The sequence below is a fragment of the Lampetra planeri genome, chromosome 30 (assembly GCF_965212315.1).
Source record: "Lampetra planeri chromosome 30, kcLamPlan1.2.h2, whole genome shotgun sequence".
NCBI classification, from domain to species: domain Eukaryota; kingdom Metazoa; phylum Chordata; class Hyperoartia; order Petromyzontiformes; family Petromyzontidae; genus Lampetra; species Lampetra planeri.
Genome location: NC_136136.1, coordinates 12,727,706 through 12,746,432, shown reverse-complemented (window position 1 = coordinate 12,746,432; position 18,727 = coordinate 12,727,706). Strand labels below are relative to the sequence as shown.

General features: G+C 47.9%; 1 protein-coding gene across 2 annotated transcripts in view; it reads left to right on the top strand.

The window, feature by feature from the left end:
- HAUS2 (HAUS augmin like complex subunit 2) overlaps positions 1-16,809 on the top strand; it is a 29,554-nt gene extending 12,745 nt beyond the window's left edge. For both annotated transcript variants that reach the window (XM_078608828.1, XM_078608827.1), the window contains exons 5-7: positions 13,370-13,502; positions 15,382-15,490; positions 16,091-16,809. In XM_078608828.1, coding sequence (XP_078464954.1) covers positions 13,370-13,502; positions 15,382-15,490; positions 16,091-16,207 — 359 coding nt within the window. In that variant the 3' untranslated portion in view covers positions 16,208-16,809. The remainder of the gene's footprint in view (positions 1-13,369; positions 13,503-15,381; positions 15,491-16,090) is intronic.
- Positions 16,810-18,727: the final 1,918 nt, after the last annotated feature.

The window sequence follows — 18,727 nt, the reverse complement described above, 5'->3', positions numbered from 1 at the left end:
CCATTAAAGTTTTGTCTGTGTTTGTATATCTGGATGGCTTCATGAACAAATCTCTGATGGTAGCCCGAGAGTTTGCAGAGCACCTTGGTTTCGGAAAAAAACAATGTCATGTGTGCCCACAGCGTTGAAACAATGATCCGCCACCGCCGAGGTGTTGGTTCTACCGTGTTTCAAATCCGCTTTGTGAACTCCTGCAACCACGAAATCTCAATCATTGGAAGGACATGATAAACCACGTCAAGTTTTAACTGCTGTGATTTTCACTCACCCACCCCTGCTGTTTTCATTCACTAATTCAAGCTCATTGACATGGTAATTTTTCCAGCCCCCCCCTCCATCCCTGCACGCCACAAACACTCCCCCCTCCCCCCGTGAACTCCTGCAGCCACGAAAGCTATAAGTCAAGACTCAAGATTTAAATCTCATTGACATGCTAATTTTACTTAACAAAACCCCCTCCCCTCCTCCTCCCCTCTGCCATGCCTACATAAAGCCACAACAGCATATCATTCTTTCTCACCTGATGACGGACGCTTGTGTTGCGACCGAAACGTCGTGTTCTATTATTATTTTTACTATCTATGTGACTTTACTGAAAGAACCAGAGAGTATGGATTCCTGTAGTCACGAAAGCTTCAAATCAAGATTGTATTAATCATATCATAGAAACGTGAAGAGGGAGGGAGTCAATTAGAGAAGAAGATCTTGAGCAAGGAGCAACTCTGGCTCATCAGTGCTGCCTTGGTGTTGTCACAATCATGCGTTTCTTGAGCCATTTTTCAACCATTTCGATCCCGTCCGAGCAGAATATCCAGAAATGTTAGAGTTATGTCATCTTCCACTTCCATGGTGAACTGGATGGATGGGTTTTGCGAGTTGAGATGATTTAGAAATGCGTTCAGTGTATCTTTGCCATGTGGCTAGACCACTAATGTGTCATCCACATATCTAAACCAAGCAGATGGTTTTAGTGTGCTTGAAGATATTGCTTTTGTTTCGAAATCTTCCATGTACAAATTAGCGATCACAGGAGACAAAGGAGAGCCCATTGCTGCTCCTTTTGTTTATAGAAGTCACATTGCCACGAGAAATGTTCTTTAGACAGTGTTCAGCTAGTCTTGGGATATCTTTGGCTAAACCTTTGTTCGTTACCAGAGTATCGAGTAATTTAATTGGCTCGTTGACCGGAACCCTCGTGAACAGAGAAGTCACATCAAAACTTACGAGAATATCATTAGGGTTAAGCTTAATATCTTTGATTATATTTATGAGATGTTTAGAGTTTTTGATGAACGAAGAGGTCCTACCGATATAGGGCTGTATTTGTTTCGTTACATATTGTGCTAATTTGTACGTGGCAGAGCTTATTGTATTCTATGGGTCTTAATGGGACATCAGGTTTGTGAATTTTTGGTAGCCCATAAAGTCTTGGTGGTTTTGATGCCCTTGGTTTGATTAGGTATTGCTCTTCCTTGGGAATTTATGACTTGGCAATGATTGCCGTTGTTTTATGTTCCATGGTGTTGGTTTGTTCATCGAGTACATTTTTTATTTTATTATCATAGTCCTCACGGGGCATCACAACAGTTGATCGGCCCTTATCAGCAGCAAGAATTTGAATATCTTTATTTTCTCTCAATTCTCTTAAGGCTTTTGCTTCACTGAAGTTAATATTTGCTTTTGGCAATTTGCTGTTCTCAATCATTTTGGCAACCTCATGCCTAGTCATCTCAGCTTAATTATAGGGAGATGTCTAACTGCTGATTCCACTTAAGCAATGATCGACAAGGATTGTACAATGGGCAATAGAAAAGTTAAGACCTTTAGACAGGACTGAAACCATATCGCTGGATAATTCAACGTTAGTCATGTTGATAACTGTTTTGTTTATAAAATGTTCATTTTTAATTGAGAGTTGTTTGTTAGCCAGTCTAGCAAATTTGTTAATTTGGGTAGTGTTAGTTTTGTTAAATGCATTATCAGCTGATTGCTGTGTAATTGTGTCGATTATATTCCAGTGATCTGTAGAGACACTTACTATATTTTACGTGTGTAGTGACTGTACCTGTCACTGTGTGGTGCCAGGACTTGCGAAGTCACGGCCGGTAATGTCATTGCGGGCAGCCCGGGTTGCAGGCTGCAGTACCAACACTAGCGGTTGTTGGGTGAGCGCTGGTTAGCACGGGGGCACCGCAAGCAGTGTGCGGTGCCGGCTCCCAGTGAGGGAGCGATAGCGAGCGTCAGCCAGCCAGGGTTACTCTGGGGCATGATACTCTGGCTGACCTGTTGTCACGTGACCGGACGATACTGGAGGGGGGCCACTGGAGGCCGAGGAGCGGTCACGTGGTCCCGGAGAGCTCTCGGGAACATTCGAGAAGGCACTCGAGGAGCCTGGAAGGTGGGCGGGGCTAAGGGCGGAGCCAGCCGTAGCATGGTTAGATGGGTATTCGAGACCCGAGCGTAGGTTGTGTTATGTTCAAGATAACGTCTGTGACTCAGTTGGACTCGCTACACGTGTAAGGACATTAGTGATTTAGAAGTGTGACTTAGTTCACTTATATGTTATATATTTACGCGATCTAACCCAAAAAAACTCTATTATGGATGATATTGGTCGCGAAAGCCTACGTGTTATTATGCTTCAAGTGATTTTTTTTAAGGAAGATGTATGATCTTCACTATGGGAACCTCATTTGCCAGTAAAAATATGATAATTGTTTTTTTACCCTTCTATCTGGCAACAAAACTGACACCTTTTTACAAGGAGTCATGTTTGCAAAGACCGCAATACCTGCAGTCATAATACAAACAAAATAACATAACTCTGATAATGTGCACTGTCCTTGAAGTTGATTGGTCCACACCCGAGACAGCTTTCCTTAGAGCCTAGTCTCACATGGGTTGGACCAGATGACGCCAAAAGGCGCACAACTCAAAGACAATGCACCATCAGAGTATGAGAGCTCGGGGCAAGCATCTACACTATGGGAACCTCATTTGCCAGTAAAAATATGATAATTGGTTTTTTACCCTTCTATCTGGCAACAAAACTGACACCTTTTTACAAGGAGTCATGTTTGCATAGACCGCAATACCTGCAGTCATAATACAAGGACAGTGCACATTATCAGAGTTATGTTATTTTGTTTGTATTATGACTGCAGGTATTGCGGTCTATGCAAACATGACTCCTTGTAAAAAGGTGTCAGTTTTGTTGCCAGATAGAAGGGTAAAAAACCAATTATCATATTTTTACTGGCAAATGAGGTTCCCATAGTGTAGATGCTTGCCCCGAGCTCTCATACTCTGATGGTGCATTGTCTTTGAGTTGTGCGCCTTTTGGCGTCATCTGGTCCAACCCATGTGAGACCAGGCTCTAAGGAAAGCTGTCTTGGGTGTGGACCAATCAACTTCAAGGACAGTGCACATTATCAGAGTTATGTTATTTTGTTTGTATTATGACTGCAGGTATTGCGGTCTATGCAAACATGACTCCTTGTAAAAAGGTGTCAGTTTTGTTGCCAGATAGAAGGGTAAAAAAACAATTATCAATTATCATGTATGATCTTCTTGGTGCTTTCGGTAAAGTCACGTAGAAGGGAAATAATAAAAATAAAACATTATAAAATAATTCTCACGACGTTTCGGCCACAACGCAAGCAGCCGTCCTCAGGTGAAGACCAGTATAAAATTGTAATGTTTAATACAATGTATAAGGCAATATATAGTATCGTAATTGTATAGTGAATATAAAGCAGTGTGATTTACAGTAGGGTGGATAGAATAATACATAGTGTAATATTACACTATGTATTATTCTAAGGTATAGGGTGGTGTATAGTAATACAGTATATAATTTAATGTTGGGTTTGTCTATGGCAGCATATTGTACGGGGTAGACCCGAGTGATGTAGGGGAAAAAAGTTTAGCTGGAAGCATATTATATTTTTTGCGACATAGAATTGTAATGTATTACTTACTGTTAGTAGCTCAGCTTATTGGTGAGTATATTTAGTATACTGATGATACTATGTAGTTTATACTTTAGTTTTTTACGTGGTTGTTTAGTTACTGCAGCTACATACTATTAACTTTGCTTCCATTTATTAATGCTACCCTTATCCCCTCCCTTTGATGCTGCTAATGCTGCATAATGCACAGGCATAATATGACTTTGAAACCCCCCGCCCACCTACGCATTTCACAAGTAGTACTAATCGCATATCTGCATTTCCCATAAATATGCTAAATTCCTCTTGATATGCAAATTATTTTGTCAAGGCGCTCTCCCCTCTTCCAACCCAGCTTAAATATACGCTCCAAGCGTGGTGGTGTTTCATTCAGACGCTGTCTCCCCGACAGACCTGGTCTTCACCTGAGGACGGCTGCTTGCGTTGTGGCCGAAATGTCGTGAGAATTATTTTATTATTCATAATCAACGTTTTTGGGTTTAGATCGCGTTATTTATAAATGTGGCGTAACCCTCCACCACCCGACACGGCCAATCAGTAAAAAAGTGTCACGTTGACAAAAGACAAATATTTCACTGCTTTAGCCCACCGGTGTGTTGAAGCGTGAAACCACAACATTTACAATTTGAGTACGACGTTTCGTTGGTAATTGCATCCAGCATCATCGGGCAATTCGCCAGAATGGTGAGGCTCTGCTGTGTCTCCCGTTCTTATATAGAGCAGCAGCAGGGTGACGTCATCATTAACTCATTAACTCATCTGGTGCAAAGATTTGAGGGGGGGGGGGGTTATTGTAATGATATACTAGATTGGTAATCAGGCTATTGTTAGAATGCGAGTTGTAGATTAGTAATCATTTGGAATGTGTTTTATTGTGATTATGCTACATTAGTAATCAGTTAGTGTTTGTTTCCCTTATAAGGAATTGTAATGCATCTTATTTAATAATACGTTTCCAGGCCGCACTAAGCCTGTAGCTGTCTGAGCGATTAAAGTTATTTCTGTTTCTCTCAATTTCAATGGATTCTCTAATTAGTCTTTGCCAGTAGTAACTAGTTTAACACAACACTTCAACATTGTCAAAATCAATTGAGTCTCCCTGTTGGCATGCATGTTCTGCCACTGCCAACAGTTGTGTTTGCGATAGTTTAATATTTCTCTGGTGTTCTTTTAGTCTTACACTAACGTTACGCCATGTCTGTCCAATATAGCATCTGCCACATACACAATTAATCCGATATACACCTTCTGTTGATAATTTAGGTAATTTGTCTTTAGTGCACGTTACTAGTTGCTGAATTTTGTGTACTGTACCAAATCTTACTGTAATGTTTTGCTTTTGCAAAACACGGGCTAATTTGTCAGTTACTCCTGAGATAAATGGTATTTTTATTGTTTTAATAATCTGATCGCTTTCAGCAGTGTTGCTTTGCGATCGTGATTTGGCATTTAGTGCTCTGTTAATTTGAGCATTATTGTAGCCATTCTGTCTTAGTGCTTCTTTAACATGTTTAATCTCTCTCACTAGACTTTCACCATCTGACACTGTTTTAGCCCGATGTATGAGCGTCTTTATAAGAGAGGATTTCTGAGCTGGGTGATGATGCGAATCTGCATTCAGATAGGCATCAGTGTGCGTTTGCTTTCTGTAAACGCTGTGTGTTATTTTACCATTTAGGCCATGCCCAAGTAAAATATCCAGGAACGGGAGTGTGTTATTCACCTCCATTTCCATGGTGAACTGAATGGCCGGGTTTTGTGCATTGAGATGATTTAGAAAATCGTTAAGTGTATCTTTACCATGTGGCCAGACAACCAAAGTGTCATCCACATATCTAAACCAAAAGGATGGTTTTAATGTGCTCGAGGCAAGTGCTCTGGTTTCAAAGTTTTCCATGTACAAATTTGCTATAGCAGGAGATAAAGGAGAGCCCATTGCTGCTCCCTCCCTTTGTTTAAAGAATTCGCCTCTCCATAAGAAGTAAGTGTTATTTAAACAATGGTCAGCGAGTTTCGGAATATCTTTTGGTAAACCTGTATTCTTTACCAGTGTATCAAGTAATTTAAGCGACTCGCTCACTGGAACCTTAGTGAATAGCGAAATCGCATCAAAGTTAAGGACTTTAGAAAGGACAGAAATCATGTCAGTGGTTAAATCAGTGTTAGTCAAGTTCATTACGGTTTTGTTTTTAAATTGTTCGTTTTAAATAGGGATTTGTTTATTGTAAAGTCTAGAAAATTTGTTAATTTGGTTAGCATGTGTTAGATTAAACACATTATCAGCCGATTGTTGTGTTATAGTATCGATATTTTGGTGAGTTTTGATGTGATTTCGCTATTCACTAAGGTTCCAGTGAGCGAGTCGCTTAAATTACTTGATACACTGGTAAAGAATACAGGTTTACCAAAAGATATTCCGAAACTCGCTGACCATTGTTTAAATAACACTTACTTCTTATGGAGAGGCGAATTCTTTAAACAAAGGGAGGGAGCAGCAATGGGCTCTCCTTTATCTCCTGCTATAGCAAATTTGTACATGGAAAACTTTGAAACCAGAGCACTTGCCTCGAGCACATTAAAACCATCCTTTTGGTTTAGATATGTGGATGACACTTTGGTTGTCTGGCCACATGGTAAAGATACACTTAACGATTTTCTAAATCATCTCAATGCACAAAACCCGGCCATTCAGTTCACCATGGAAATGGAGGTGAATAACACACTCCCGTTCCTGGATATTTTACTTGGGCATGGCCTAAATGGTAAAATAACACACAGCGTTTACAGAAAGCAAACGCACACTGATGCCTATCTGAATGCAGATTCGCATCATCACCCAGCTCAGAAATCCTCTCTTATCAAGACGCTCATACATCGGGCTAAAACAGTGTCAGATGGTGAAAGTCTAGTGATAGAGATTAAACATGTTAAAGAAGCACTAAGACAGAATGGCTACAATAATGCTCAAATTAACAGAGCACTAAATGCCAAATCACGATCGCAAAGCAACACTGCTGAAAGCGATCAGATTATTAAAACATTAAAAATACCATTTATCTCAGGAGTAACTGACAAATTAGCCCGTGTTTTGCAAAAGCAAAACATTACAGTAAGATTTGGTACAGTACACAAAATTCAGCAACTAGTAACGTGCACTAAAGACGAATTACCTAAATTATCAACAGAAGGTGTATATCGGATTAATTGTGTATGTGGCAGATGCTATATTGGACAGACAGGGCGTAACGTTAGTGTACGACTAAAAGAACACCAGAGAAATATTAAACTATCGCAAACACAACTGTCGGCAGTGGCAGAACATGCATGCCAACAGGGACACTCAATTGATTTTGACAACGTTGAAGTGTTGTGTAAAACTAGTTACTACTGGCAAAGACTAATTAGAGAATCCATTGAAATTGAGAGAAACAGAAATAACTATAATCGCTCAGACAGCTACAGGCTTAGTGCAGCCTGAAAGCGTATTATTAAATAAGATGCATTACAATTCCTTATAAGGGAAACAAACACTAACTGATTACTAATGTAGCATAATCACAATAAAACACATTCCAAATGATTACTAATCTACAACTCGCATCGTAACAATAGCCTGATTACCAATCTAGTATATCATTACAATAACCCCCCCCCCCCTCAAATCTTTGCACCAGATGAGTTAATGAGTTAATGATGACGTCACTCTGCTGCTGCTCTATATAAGAACGGGAGACACAGCAGAGCCTCACCATTCTGGCGAATTGCCCGATGACGCTGAACGCAATTACCAGCGAAACGCGTTCCTGAACCGGTTCTCCCTGATACACTGCTGCGGCTCGTCGGTGTCCCGTGGGTTCTCCAGCCACCCCGGGGTGTGCGAGGGCCCCAGACCGGGTGGTCTGGGGTGGCCTTGCTGCCGGAGGGTGGGGGAGCCGCGGGCGCTGTGGGAGGAGTGACCCAGCTGCAGCGAGCACATGGAGATGGAGACGGAGTCGCGGCGCACGGCACAGCCTGAGGAAGACACCCGGGGCGCTGCGAGAGACCGTAGGAGCGGGGCGGGCCCGTCTGGTGCGAGGGTGACGTCGGGTGAGGCGCAACAAGGGAAGAGAGTGGGGGGGGTGGAGGGGTTGGGGAGCGCGGGGAGGGAGGAGCGGGGAGGAGAACGAGGGGGAGCGCCGGGAGGAGGGGGTGGGAGTACCCCCGATCGGAAGGGGGAGGAAGGGGCAGGAGAGGCGCCCGCAGCCCAGGGGCCGGGAGGGGGGCAGTGGAGAGAGAAGACGGCGGGGGTTGGCCCGGTGGGTGCGGGGAGGCCCGGCGGGGGAGCGGGGAGGTGGCGCGGTGGAGCTGGGGCGGGCCTGACCCCGTTGCAGGCCAAGAGGCACAATTGCGTGCGGGTCGAGTTTAAGGAAGATGTGGAAGAGGGGGTCACCCTGGACAGGACGACCTCTGTGAGGTCGGTTGTGCTGGGAATGCTGCAGGTGGAGGTGGAGGACTTGTACTGCCTGATTGCCCTGCCGGGGGGGAGGGCATTCGACGTGAGCTTCACCACCAACATCCTGCTGCAAAAATTCCTTGCCCGTTTCGAGGAGAAGGCGGGGGAGAAGCCGCTGGCGTCTATGAGGACGCGGTTGCTATCGGACCTGGAGACGAAGGTCGTGACCGTGTTCCTTTATAATGAAGCGTTGCATGATCAGGACGTGGAGGTGTGGCTGCGGCAGCACTGTGTGGTCCTGTCGGGCTGCAAGAGGGTGCTGGATGCGGCGGGGATATGGACGGGGGCCAGGCAGTGGAGGGTGCGTCTGAAGACGGAGGGGGGGGCACTGAAGCATGTCCCGAGTGCTCTGAACATCGGCGGAAACGGGCTATGTGGTGTACGCGGGACAGCCCAAGCTGTGCAGGAGGTGTGGGGGAGGGGGGGCACCTGGCAGCAGCATGCGTGGCGCGCGTTTGCTACAGGTGCAGGGCGCTGGACCACACGGTGGAGGAGTGCGGGGAGCCAGCCCTTTGCAACCTGTGCGGCAGCAGAGGGCATTTGTACAGGACCTGCCCAGAATCCTACGCTAACAGGGCGCGGGCATGGCGGAGTGGCCAGGTGGAGGAGGCGACGGAGGCTGCCGGACGGGAAGCGGGCCGGGAGCGAGAAGGGGAAGGGAAAGGGGAGGTGGAGGAACCGCGGCCCCCCGAGGAAGGTGAGGGAGGGGGATCGGCGGAGGAGGGAGCACCACCACCACTGGAGGGGGCGGAGGAGGGAAGGGGAGACGGCAGGGAGGGGGAGGGAGGGGGATCGGCGGGGGAGGGAGCACCACCACCACTGGAGGGGGCGGAGGAGGGAAGGGGAGACAGCATGGAGGACTCGGGAACGCCGCTGGGGAACTGGTCGGAGGTGACAGGAGAGGAGGGCGAGGTGGGGCAGCGGGTGGAGGAAGGGGCGGATGAAGCATGGGAGGAAGTGGGGGGGAGGAAAAGGAAGCGGGACAGAGTCCTGATAGGAGCTAGTCCCCAGGAAGACACGAGCCCTTCAGGATCCGCGCCGGACTCGGGAGAGTCGGGGTGGAGGTGGGGGGAAGGGGGGGAACGTTTGATCGTTAGGCCTGGCGGACCTGGTGTCGGTGAAGGGGAGGAGGAAGTTAGATTCCTCTTCCAGGGAACTGAGGGAGCTGATGGGGACCTTTGGGATGGTGGATACGTTCAGGAGGATGCACGGCACGCGGCCAGAGTTCACGTGGGCGGACAAGAGTGGGGGAGCACAGTCACGCATTGACTTTATCTTCGTTTCCGACAAGGTAAATGTGGGCAGCGCGGGGGTGGAACCTTTTCCCCTCTCGGATCACAGAATGGTGGTGGCGGAGCTTGTGATCCCGGGGGGGGTGAAGAGGGGGAAGGGCGTGTGGAAGATGAATGTGGGCTTGCTGGCGGAGCAGGAGTTGGTGGAGGATTTCAAGCGAGCGTATGCCAGCTGGAGGACGCTGCAGGTGTGCTTCCCCACGAGGGTGGAGTGGTGGGGGCATGTAAAGTGTAGGATCAGAACGTTCTTTCAGTGTTACAGTAGAAGAAAGGGGGGGTGTGTAGGGATTTGAGACAATGGAACGCTAGGTTAGAAAGGCTGTATGGGCTGCTAGGGCTAGGGTTCCCGGTGGGAGAAAGGATAGCGGAGATGAAGGGGAGGGTAGCCTCAGTCCTGGAAAAGAGGGCTAGGCAATTAGTGTATAGGGCGAGGGTCAGGGCAACAGAGGATAGGGAGCAGTGTACACGTTTTTTCCTTAAGGCGGGTAGGGAGGGAGACAATGAAATGAGGGAGCTGGTTAGTCCTACTAGGGGTAGACAGGTGACGACGGAAGGGATGATTAGTGTAGCGGAGGACTTTTATGGGGAGTTGTATAAAGGGAAAGGGATAGATGGGGGGCGGCGGGAGGAGCTGCTGGGAGCATTGGCGAAGAGGGTTGAGAACCCGGAGGCGCTAGGGGAGAGGATTCAATGGGAGGAAGTGGAAGGGGCGGTGAAGGGGCTGAACAAGAACAGGACCCCAGGCCCGGACGGGATCCCGGCGGACTTTTACATAAAATTCTGGGAACTCCTGAAGGAGGATGTTGTGCAAATTTGTAGGGAAACGTTGGAGGAGGGGCAGGTACCGGACGACATGCAGGAGGGCCTGGTGACACTGATTTATAAAGGGAAGGGGGAGCGTAGGGACCTGGGAAGTTGGAGGCCAATAACCCTCCTGAACGCGGACTATAAGATCGTGGCAAGGGTGGTGGCAGGGCGACTGGGGAAGGTGGTGGGTGAGGTGGTGGGGCCGGACCAGACGTGTGCGGTCCCGGGGAGGAGGATCGCGGACACTTTGGTGGTCTTGAGGGAGGCGATTGAAGGCGAGAGAGAGAGGGGGTGTCCGTTGGGGATCCTAAGTCTGGACCTGGACAAGGCCTTCGACCGCCTCTCTCATGAATTCATGCTGGCAGTGATGGAGAGGATGGGGGTGTGCGGGCCCCTGGTGGAGTGGGTGAAGCGACTCTATGGGGGGCTCAGGGCCAGGCTCCTGATAAATGGGGAATGCTCCGGGATCATCCCAGTGGGATCGGGGGTGCGGCAGGGATGCCCGATGTCCCCAGTGCTATTTGTCATGTGCATGGAGCCGCTGGCGCAGATGATAAGGAATGACCAGAGGATTGGGGGGGTGGTAATACCGGGGAGCAAGGAGCAGGGAAAGGTGACCCTGTACATGGACGACGTGGCCGTGCTATGCAGGGACGTGGTATCGGTATGGAGGGCAATGGAGGGGATGGGGAGGTTCTGCGCGGCCTCCGGATTGAAGGTCAGTGTGGGGAAAAGTCAGCTCATGGTTTTTGGAGACCCGAGGCTTTTCGAGGGTCGGCCGCCGGAGCTGAGTCTACAAACAGAGGGGATAAAGATACTGGGGGTGTTTTTCTGTGGGGATAGGATGGGGGAAGGTAACTGGGAGAAGGGGGTGAGGAAGGCAAAGGGCTGCCTAGGTAAGTGGGCTGGGAGGCGGCTCACGATGGCCGGTAGAATTATGGTGGTTAAAACAGAAATATTACCACCCCTAAACTACTTGGCGCAGGTGTTCCCGCCAGGTGGGAGGGAGGCTAAGGCCTTGACCACGGCGATTTTCAGGTTTATCTGGGGGGGAGGGATGGAGAGGGTGAGGAGGGCCGTGGTGTGTCTGCAGGTCCAGAATGGGGGGAGGGGTGCCCCAAATGTGGGGTATACCCTGCAATCGACCTTTGTCTGCAATGCGCTGCGGCTGTTCTTCTCTGCGGAGCCGCGGGGCAAGGCAGCGTGGTATATGAGGTACCGACTGACGTGGCGGTTGCGGGGGCTCGGGATGACTGAGGCAGGAAGGAGCACCCCTTTGGACTGGCCGGGGGGCTGGGTTAGCGACGTGGTGGGGAGCTACGTCGGGCAGCACGGCCTGAGCCGGTGGGGGGGTCGGTGGGCCCCCAGGGAGGTGCGGGCTGCGGCGGAGAAGGAGGAGGCCTGTGACGAGGTGGCCGGTGCGAGGAGGGAGACGCACGGGAAGATTTGGAGGAATGTGGCGTCGGCAGTGCTCACGAAGGAGCAGCGGGACCTGTCATGGCTGGCTGTCCGAGACAGGTTGGAGACGCGGGGTTTCTTGTACAGCCGCCAAATGGCGCATACCCCCAAGTGCCCGAGGGGCTGCAACGCGGATGAAACTGCGGCGCATGTGATGGTGGCGTGCCCTTTCGCCCAGGAAGTCTGGAGGAGGAGTAAGCCGTTGCTGGCCCGTTTCGCTCTATCAAGGGTGACGGCACGGGACGTCATGTGGGGAGAGCTGCGGGGGGTGGGGAGGGAGGACAGGGACCGGGTGTGGGCTGTAATAGGAGCGACGAAAGAGGCGCTGTGGAAAGCGCGAAAGAAGGGGCTGGAGGGGTCCCTGACGTCCCCGTTGGAGACATGCTATGCTGCGAGGAGACTGTTGGAAAGGGTGGTAGAGATGGACCAAGGGAAAATGGGGCGCGAGGCCGCAAGGGAACGATGGAAGTGGCCGCTGCCCAGGGTGGGCTAGGGCAGGGGGGGGTGGGAGGTCCTCGCCGGCATCCGGGGGGTGAAGGTGTGCGTGGCTGGAAGGGGAGGCTTCCCCTCCGATGCTGTGGCACGGGTGATCCCGGCCCAGAGGATGGGTCGGTGACTGAGCGGGACCTTTAGGGCACGAGTGAGGGGGCGCCCCCTCGGGATTCGGTTTGTTTTTCGGTTTGTTGTCACCGCCGAGATACTGAATAAAATTTAAAAACCGCAATTACCAGCGAAACGTCGTACTCAAATTGTAAATGTTGTGGTTTCACGCTTCAACACACCGGTGGGCTAAAGCAGTGAACTATTTGTCTTTTGTCAACGTGACACTTTTTTACTGATTGGCCGTGTCGGGTGGTGGAGGGTTACGACACATTTATAAATAACGCGATCTAAACCCAAAAACGTTGATTATGAATAATATTGGTCGCGAAAGCCTACGTGTTAAACTTATTTTATTATGTTATATTTTTATTATTTTATTATTTCCCTTCTACGTGACTTTACCGAAAGAACCAAGAAGATGAATCCCTGCAGTCACGAACGCTTTAAATCGAAATTTAAGATGTATGATGTTAAGGGAGGAAACAATGTTCCAAAACGTTGGTGCTGCAATGGCAAAGGTTTTGTTCCCTATTCCCATTGTTGCTGAATATGTTGTTGCTGATAAAACTGTATGGTTAAGTGGGACATTTGTTGAAATATATTTAACTTAAAGAATGGGGAAAACAACATTCTAATTACCCATTTTCAACAAGTACTCTGTGCATGGTAAGCTGATGCAAAGAGGCATGATGGCTCTTCGGAAGCAGCAGGCAGAGAGCATTGTTTGTGAACGTGTGCAATTGCAGTGCAAAAGACAAAGAAGCTGCAGCGAATCAACGGGGAACTGGAGGGGGTGCTCAAAGAGCGGCGTGCCCTAACACAGCGGCTGCTGGAGCCCACCACCACGGCAAGCGTCGCTTTGGACGCAAACTACCACAGGTGCCTGGGCAGAGATTGCACGGGGAGTGCAACAGAAGAGGGGTGGCCACGAGTTTGGAGTGAGGATGCCTATGGTTTTATGGGGAGAGGGCAGCACACGACGTCCACACAGGAATGAGGAAAAGAGCCAGCTTGAGGATGTGGCTGTTGAGAATGTTAGCTTGACAATTATATGTTGTACTAGCTTTACTACCCGGCTTCGCCCGAGAGGATTCTCGTCTTGGATTAATACACGGCCTACGCGGAGGGTGGGGGGGGGATGCGTGACGTCAGTAGGCACACTGCGTGACACTGCCGCATGCGGGTGACGTCACCGCTCACTTGCTGTGCAAAATATATCCATTATTGCGCCCCCCCCCCCCCCAAATACAAAAGTAATTTTTATACTTTTTCCATTGTGTACAGTCTGGAAGCTACCCACATGCCAAATTTCAGGGTTGTTGCATGTTGGGAAGTATGCTAAACATTTCGAACAGACACACATGTTCACAAATTTCCCTTTTTTATATATATATAGATGTTGTTTGAATGTCATTCTTTATTACAGGCTCACCAGCAGTGGTTCTCAACTTGTTTTGGACTGAGGACCCCCTGCAGCCCACGATAACAATGTCACAGAATTATAATTTTGTGATAGCTGTGTTCGAAAGTCATGAATGCAGAAGGGAAGATACAGTAATACCTCGATATACAAAGTAAATGCGTTTCTGGAGCTTCGAATATTAAATAACTTCTAACAGTACTAGGAGTATACGTTCACAGCCTTTATAACTTACCATTTCATACTGTAAACACATAACTTATGATTCATATTGGAAACAAAAACTATTTCTATTGAAAATAGTATTTATACTGTACAGTATTTAAATATTTTTTACTTAGTATACTGTAAAATATATTCACACTAGTATAGCCTTCGGTGCAGTCATAAGGTTGTATTGCCCACCAAACACTATAGCTCCGTACATGGCTTTGGTGGGAGAGGGGGTGTGGAGTTAGTTGTAGGGAAATCTTGACTTAAAGCTTTTGTGACTGGGTCTTTTGGTAAAGTCACATATATAGGTTCAAATATAATAACAAAAACTATGATGTTTCGATCGCAACACAAGCGGTCGTCATCCAAGCTTGTGTTGCGATCGAAACGTCGTAGTTTTTGTTATTTTCTTTGAACCTGTCTACGTGACTTTACCGAAAGACCCAAAGAATAGTTGTAGGGAGCGTGTTGATTGGCCAAGACGAATGTTAACAAGCATTCTATGAACATCGCGATGCACAACGCTCAAGAATCCAGATCTTGTTATTTTAATATGATTATTTAACATGATCATTGTTTCTAAAATCAATGTTGTACCTTTACTTACCGCGTCTATCATCTCACTTACAATAGGAGTACGTTGGCGTGCACCCATTGATCTCCCCGCCCTATCCCTCCCCCCGTCCCCTCCCCCTCCTCTCTATATTTAAGGGACCGTCACAGAAACGACCATCTCTTTGTGCCGATTTGTGTCCTCTCTCTGTGTGCCGTTGTGATGTCTGTCTGCTTGTATGTCGGTCTATAGTTTTCTAGTTAGATTTTTGTTGCTATTTCTTTTATGCATGATGATGATTGCTTGTGTTGCAATCGAAACGTCGTAATGTGTTGTTTTATTTTGATTTATTATTTTATTTTTAGACGTGACTTAACCGAAAAGAACCAAAGAACCTTTACTTATGTTTACAAGATCAGTTGTTAAAGCAGTTCCACTGTGTGTACAAACAATTAACTGCTGACATAAACCAATTGTTCTAACAATATTGGGATTGCAGCATTCTTGACAGGATTGGCAGGGCAGCCATGATTCTAATGACAATTGCTATTGGCGTGCTCTGGTGGTATTAGGCAAGCAGTGGAGCTCCTGAGTCTTGTGAGCCGTCTCCTGGCCGATCTGGAGGGGAACGTGTCCCTTTTGCACGAGGTCAATGCCTTTCACATCCAGCACAAGAAGCTGGTGAGAACTCCTGTCCCTGCCACGGTTGAGCATGGGACCTTGTGCAGCTTTGTACCCGTGTTCCTTTTCCTGTGCTGTGCTTGTGCACAGTTCACTTTGCCGGCTGAGAGAGGAGAGTGGTGATTGATACGTGTGATGTTATGGCCATATTCTTAACACATGGGGGGAGCGGTGGCCTAGTGGTTCATGCATCGAGCTTCAAATCTGGCAGCGTGCGTTCGATTTCCCTCCACGGATAACACCAGTGGTGAGTAATATCCCCATGGTCAATTCGGCCCTAAATGAGTAGTGTGGCATGTAAACATCCACACTGGGGAGACAAAGGCGGCTAGGAGTGGTCCTAGCCACACCACTCTTTCATGTGCCTTGATGGCCTGCATAATAAATGCTTGCTACTCTAACATTTGCCCCAACAGTCTGTGTAGTTTCTGCAGGAGATTTTTTACCACGTGTTTTACAAAGAAATTTGCATTGAATGTGCATACGCCGATTGGCTTGTGTAAATAACACGTTCACTCGTGATGGAAAGCCAGCTCTTTACAGGTGGTGTTAACAGAATAATATTGCTCGTGTCTGTGACTGTACCACTTTTTTTTTCAGAATGAGGAGTGGATGCAGCTGAGTTCGTCGGCACAGCTCCGGGAGGAGGCAGCAAGAGCCTTGCTGCGACTGCAGGATGGAACGCAGTTGCTTCACAGCGCCACTCGCCCACATTGAACAGAATCTTGACGGCATCGACCCAGCGCCCCTCAAATATCGGATGTGCGCTGCACTTAAGCTCCCAGCACCAGAGCTGTGGAACTCCTCTTGTAGTAAAACTGCTAAATACAGAATACCCTACGGTTGGGCAAGGACACCCATAGCTGCCAGAGCCTAGGTAATTTTAGCATTACCAGAGGCAGATAAACTTTCAGCCAGTCGATGGCACTACAAGCATGGAGAGGGTAGTGCTCACTTCTCAGTGACCTTGCAGCAACCAACCAGCTCACCTAGAGGTGATGCACAACAATTTAAAGGCAGTACAAATTAAAAATAAATAGACATTATGTTGCATAATATTACCAATACAGACTTTGCCTGCATTGACTGCTCAAGTGAAATAACATTGAAATAAAACTTAACAATATTATTCTGCCATCTAGTGGTGTTTTATATCCATTCCAAATGGCAGTGGTGTGATGGCAAGAGTTTAGGTGGTACCAGAGATGCCAAAATGTAAGCTGACATTCTCAGTAGCTCAATCAGTTTTGTCAGTCCCGTGCATTGATACCATGTCACTTGTGGTTATTTTAAGAGTAAATAAAGATTCAAAAGTTAAATTGCATTTGAATGAATATTAAAAGTCTGTCTTCCTGCTTCAGTGAGTGTGGGATGATGCTCATCATCCCCACCTCCGATTAGCACAGTTGGCTACATACGGTGAAAAAGAAGTTGAACATATTAATTGGAGGGCCTGAACTAGTGGTGGAAATTCCACATTTCCATGACAGGCCAGTCGCATTCGAATCGTATATACTACGGTTCAAGTTATATCACCTGTGAAAAAAAATGTGGATGTATGTTGAACTTCTTTGACACCATACATAGCCAACCGTGCTAATGAATGAAAAGACAAATTTACTGATTCCCTCGTTATTCACGAACTTGCGATCCGTGAATCGCATCTGGAACTCTACATGACTGCATCGAGAGAGAAAGAAAGTGATGAGATAAAGAGATGTGTTATTCTATTTTTATGTAATCAATAGCTTATTTTGGAATTTCAGGCAATTCATAAAAAAGGTTTTCGTAGGAGAATATCTTAGAAATGTGCTATTCATGAGCATCTCTGGAATGTATCCCTCGTGAATAATGAGGGAATGTCGTATTTGCTTTTGTTGATTATATACATCAGTGTATCGCAGCCGGTGTGCCGTGGCCAAGTCCCAGGTGTTGAGTGTCTGATCCAGCCCCCCTACCCTCAGCTGTCCTCTCTCCATTGGTCAGGTTGCAGATCGGCAGAGAGCCAGACATCAGTCCCCACCCCAAGCGCTCTCAACTCCTTTGGTGACACGCAGTTGGGCAAATACGGAGACAAATTCATACAGATGTAGGACTCGTACTCTCGTTGTCTTTCTCGTCTCGTTTATTCACGCGTAGAGTTCACACCTCATCATCGTTCCGTGTCTCTCCGTTCGCTCCGATGCACAACTCGCCATTAACAACACTCCATGTCTCCCCGTTTCTACCGTACACTGTATCCTCTATCCACTACTACCGTACACGGTGTTCTCTCTATCCACTGCTACCGTACACTGTGTTCTCTCTCTCCACTGCTAACCGTACACTGTTCTCTCTATCCACTCTACCGTACACTGTTCTCTCTATCCTTATCGTACCTATCCCTGCTCACTGCTGCTCCGTCTCTCTCCCGGGCACCAACCACTCCAGCTCCAATCCCAAACAAGACTCCCGTCTCTCCGTTACGCTGTGCCCTATATCCCCGCACCAATCAGTCCCAATCAATTATCTCATCCCCCGCTTTGCTACTCGCCCCCAGGCCCCCAGCCTCACGTGACCATGTTATTGCCGCCAGGCCGGCGTCGGTCATTAACCACTCACCCTCCTGACCAATCACCGGCCTGCGTCCTCCGTCACCCCTAACACCTGTCGTGTCTCTTAACGACCCCCCCCCCCCTTAATTCCACAACAACCGTGTCCTCAGATGCTCCCACTGTACTCTGCTCGCTTGCCTAGCAACATAACGCGTGGCGCGTGATTTCAAGTCCTACACAGATACGGAGACACAACAACAACAACACCTGCCATTCGCCACTAGTGGCGTTAACTTCACGGCACCTATGCCAGGCCAGGTGCACTTTGAGGCCACGTGAAGTGTCAAAGGCTCATTGACAGGAGGCAACGGGACAGACCCAGGAGCCATGGATTGACTGACTGAGATGACTTGCAGATGCACTAGCAGTGTCCCCTACTGTGCCAACGTTCTGCATTTTAGCCGTCCAGCACTCTTATCGTTTTGAGCATCATTCCTCTGCACTCCTTTGTTGCTGGAGGGCGACTGCCTCCAATTGCCCAGCAGCGCCCTTCACGAGCCTCCTTCATTAGAGGCCGATATTTACACCGCTGGTAACAGTCCACGAAGCTCCACATCCTCCTATATTGCATCAGTCCATCTCTTTTACAGCCCGTGTCATGCCCGTTTATCCCCCTGTATGCGGCCAAAATAGAGGCTGCTTG